General features: G+C 27.2%; 2 protein-coding genes across 2 annotated transcripts; both read right to left on the reverse strand.

Annotated features, from left to right (window-relative positions):
- Positions 1 to 133: 133 nt before the first annotated feature.
- LOC105619601 (dimethyladenosine transferase 1, mitochondrial) lies at positions 134 to 1,331 on the reverse strand. The gene is made up of 3 exons (XM_012201123.1): positions 701 to 1,331; positions 484 to 637; positions 134 to 404 (listed from the first exon to the last, which is right to left on the reverse strand). Exons 1-3 carry the CDS (start codon positions 1,329 to 1,331, stop codon positions 134 to 136), a joined length of 1,056 nt encoding a protein of 351 aa, XP_012056513.1.
- A 188-nt stretch (positions 1,332 to 1,519) lies between these two features.
- LOC105622565 (cytochrome c oxidase assembly factor 3, mitochondrial) lies at positions 1,520 to 2,448 on the reverse strand. Its single transcript, XM_012203985.1, has 2 exons — positions 2,424 to 2,448; positions 1,520 to 1,800 (listed from the first exon to the last, which is right to left on the reverse strand). The coding sequence occupies exons 1-2, from the start codon at positions 2,446 to 2,448 to the stop codon at positions 1,520 to 1,522; spliced, it is 306 nt and encodes a 101-aa protein (XP_012059375.1).
- Between the last annotated feature and the right edge of the window lie 1,491 nt (positions 2,449 to 3,939).

Genomic DNA, 3,939 nt, shown 5'->3' on the forward strand with positions numbered 1-3,939 from the left:
CTGTGTATATTTACAGATTTCCTCATAAAGTTCTAATAAAAATTCACTGTAACAAATTAATCTGCTACATTACAATCTACGATTTAATAAAACTGAAATTTGATGATCATATTTCAAATATAGATCGTTCCGATTAGATACTCATTCCAATATTTTCTTCCAATATTTCTGCACAGTCCTGCACTATAATATCTTTTGTGTTACTTAATGGTAATAAGTGCCGAGATGTGCGATAATTATACAATTTAAGCTCCGGATGTTTCTCGAGCAGATATTTGTAAGCGGTTGCTAACTTATTGATATCCTCTATGGTAAGTTGTGTCGGCCTGAGCGTTGGTTCCAAGTCAGCTAACTTGTACGTCATCAAACCTAAATCTTTGCGGTATTCCTTCGGAAATAGAGTTCTGTAAGAAAAAAGATAAAAAATTTATTCGCAGTTTTATTTATTATAATAGGGGTAATTTACAATATAAACAAACTTACTCGATGCATCGTATACTGTATTTCTGCCTGAAATTGAATATATGCCTCGTTATCCTTTCAAAGAATTTAAAATCGTACTGTGTGCGTGGTTTGACCAATGGCGTAAATGACACCACTCCCACATCGACATCTGGTTTTGGAACAAAAGCTTTACCTATAAATTATAAATTGGAATGTAAATAATAAATTTATAACATAATAAATGCAGTTTAATTACCAGGTATAATAAAACGAAGTACTGGAAATGTCCAAGTTTGTGCCATTACTGATAGCCTGCATCGTTGGTCTCCCATTGGTGGAGCTACTAAACGTTCTGCTACTTCTTTTTGGAACGTTAACGTCATTTTTGTTCTACCAAATGCCCAAGGCCCACGTTGTTCGGATATCGCATGCAACCACTGAATTATAAGATATGTCGCTAGATTAAACGGTAAATTACCTATGATGAAGATATCTGGAGATTTATCATTCCAATTTCTCTTTTTATCCAATGGGAATAGGTTCTCTATGTTTGTTTTCAAGATATCATCGTATATTATATCCATTTTTCCATTGATCGCACCAAATGAGTCTGCTAACATCTCTAAAGTCGGTTTAAATCTTTCATCTTTTTCCACAACTACTAATCGTTCAGGGATTTTTTTAAGGATAGATCGAGTTAATCCACCTGGACCTGGACCGACTTCCAGTACTTGACCTCCAGAAATATTTCCTGCTTTTGCTACAATTTTGTTAGTTATATTTTCATCCAAAAGGAAATTTTGAGACAATCGTTTTGTAGCACTCAAATTATATAATTTCAGTATATCTCGTATGGTTGGAAGTGGTGGCAATCGTGGAGCAGACATCTTCAAATGTTAATCTTGTACAGACACACTTATGTGAAACAGTGGAGATTTACAAAGTATAATCCCCAGAAAGGAAAAAAAAATATCACTTTAAAAATAAGCTTTCTATTATATAAGCAAAAATATACTATCTACTATTTAATACAATAAACAGTGAACTTCTTTGTTAATTCAAACAAAATAACTTTTTATGTAGCCTTTTCAATCGTCTTTTCCGGTACTTCAAAGTCGTCTAAGAATTTTTCCTGTTTAACTGAATATATTGTATAAGCGTAAATTCCAATGACTCCAAGACCTAAAGCAATAGCCATACGATTATTTGCTTTACGATATTTCTGTACAGTTTTTGCTCTTTGCAAATTCTGTTCTTCTATACGTTTCATATAAATTATATCTGTAGACTTAAGCTTTGTTGTATCTTTTGTTATATCAACCTTTCGCATAGCTTCATTTTGTCCAAATAGATTATCTGTAGACAAATGTATTAAGTTTACTTATGTCAAAGAATACTAAGTAAAATATTCAACTTAGATCATTCACCAGGTCCCATTTCCACACAGTGTCTTCAATTAAATAAAATAGATCTTCTCTTTTCTTGTTATCAGTTCCAGTCTCATCAAAACTTAAACAGAAAAAATATCATCATAAACTGTTTACCTGTTTATATAATGATTATAGATATTTTAAGTAGTAAAAATCTTAAAAAATTAAATATAGTATTTAGATGACACACATATTTATCAGAATTTCAATAATATATCTACAAATTTATACAATTCTAACTACATAAAAATGTCTCCTATTAAGTTATGAATATGAATATGAATATAAATAAATTACTAATTAATCTTTCTACAAAATTATAAAAATATAACTTAATTTTAATCTGAAAATGCATTAAAAACTAAGATTTTGAGGTTAAGTAAATTCAGCTTATTAATTCTTATTAACATTTTAAGTACATAACAACAAATATTGATTAAGAAATGCTCTGTACATTTGATAAAGATATGTACGTTACACATAGGATGAAAAAAATCTTATAATTCGATTTAGATTCTTCACAAGATCACACCACGCACCTGCGCTTACCTGCACTTTTGCATATAGTGCACATCACACCATCCAGTGCGATACTGCCATCACAGACAAGCGACGATTATATGTAATACATGATAGAAAATAGCTTCAAGCATCTCTGTTGGTATTGTCACATATAATATATATCAATTTAGTCTTATTAAATTGATTTTATAATAATATTTATTGATATTTCTAAAGTTGTAAATATGGAAAGTAATTCAGAAATCTTAATATACATGTATACGCTGCAGCGTACGTTATATACTTTTATCTTTAGCAAACATCATTAATTGCAACTATTTATATTTGTAATTATCAACAAAAACTTACATGAATTTATACAAATCGACAAAGTAGTAAATCGAGAAAGTATTAAAAGATTATATATAAGATTAAAAAATAATACTTCGTAGATTTTCAAGAATTTTCAGGATTTTAAATTTAAAGATTCAAGCTGTCAAAATTTAATAATCTTATGATAATAATAATAGTGTAGTTAAGTCTAAAGAAATTAATTATAGTCAAAGAATCGTTTATAATTGATCAATTTCTAAGATTAAGGCTTAGTACACCTATTGTGTTACTTGAAAGAGACTTCTTAAACCGGTATTCATTTCTTAAAAAGATAGTCTTGAAATTTCATGAAATTACAAGTGCTTAAGACATTATACTTAAGATCTTAAAATAAAGACGGATTACACTCAAATTATTAAAATATCAAAAGAATATAAGGCTGCGCAAATAAAAAACCCGAGCAATGCAATTTTAAAATCACTATTAATAAAACAAGTTTTAATAATTGTAATTCACTTTTTCTATATACACATAAAATAAATATACCATTTATTAAAATTAATTGACTTCTTAATGACTTTTCGCAGATAATATGTTTATCAAGGACTAAATTATAATCTTAAACAAAATATTATTTTAAATATATTTTAAATATATTTTACATTTTATTAGCATCAAAAAGCTTTTCAGTGTTTTATTAGAGACTCGCGTTTCAATATAGAAATGTACAATTTGATTTGTTAGATAAATGATTTAGTAAGTAAAAGCTAGAATAAATATTACGCAGAAGAGAAGAGGGAAAATTATTAAAAAAGACAAGAAAATATAGTTATAAAAAAAAATATATATATATATAATAGTAAATTTTCCATTAAAAAATTAAATCAAAATTTAACGACAGTTCTAATATTAAAAGATTAAATCATATCTCTTTCAATATGCACACAACTCATTAAATACGTAAATCGAAAATAATTCTCATAAATCATTTTAATATAATATTGCAGCAACATTGTACCGTAGCAGCAACATTGTACGTTCCAATAATATTATAAGTAGGCAACATTGAAAATGTTACAAGTTTCGTTATATGATATTGTTTTCATAATAAAAAAATAGAGAAATTCTTCTAAATTTCTAAAATAAGGAAAATAATTTATGATTTTTTTAATAATTTAAATATATTTTAATAATTTATAAATTATATTTTCATAATTTTTTTAACACGATA

Source organism: Atta cephalotes (assembly GCF_000143395.1).
Source record: "Atta cephalotes unplaced genomic scaffold scaffold00002, whole genome shotgun sequence".
NCBI lineage: Eukaryota > Metazoa > Arthropoda > Insecta > Hymenoptera > Formicidae > Atta > Atta cephalotes.

What these genes read in the sequence shown, in the direction of transcription:
- LOC105619601 (XM_012201123.1), bottom strand. Translation starts at nt 1,331, where the DNA reads ATGTCTGCTCCACGATTGCCACCACTTCCAACCATACGAGATATACTG. An exon ending in ACTTCGTTTTATTATACCTG is followed by an intron (nt 638 to 700) that starts GTAATTAAACTG and finishes TATAATTTATAG; the next exon opens with GTAAAGCTTTTGTTCCAAAA. An exon ending in TACAGTATACGATGCATCGA is followed by an intron (nt 405 to 483) that starts GTAAGTTTGTTT and finishes TTTTTCTTACAG; the next exon opens with AACTCTATTTCCGAAGGAAT.
- LOC105622565 (XM_012203985.1), bottom strand. Translation starts at nt 2,448, where the DNA reads ATGTGCACTATATGCAAAAGTGCAG. An exon ending in CACTATATGCAAAAGTGCAG is followed by an intron (nt 1,801 to 2,423) that starts GTAAGCGCAGGT and finishes ATTTGTCTACAG; the next exon opens with ATAATCTATTTGGACAAAAT.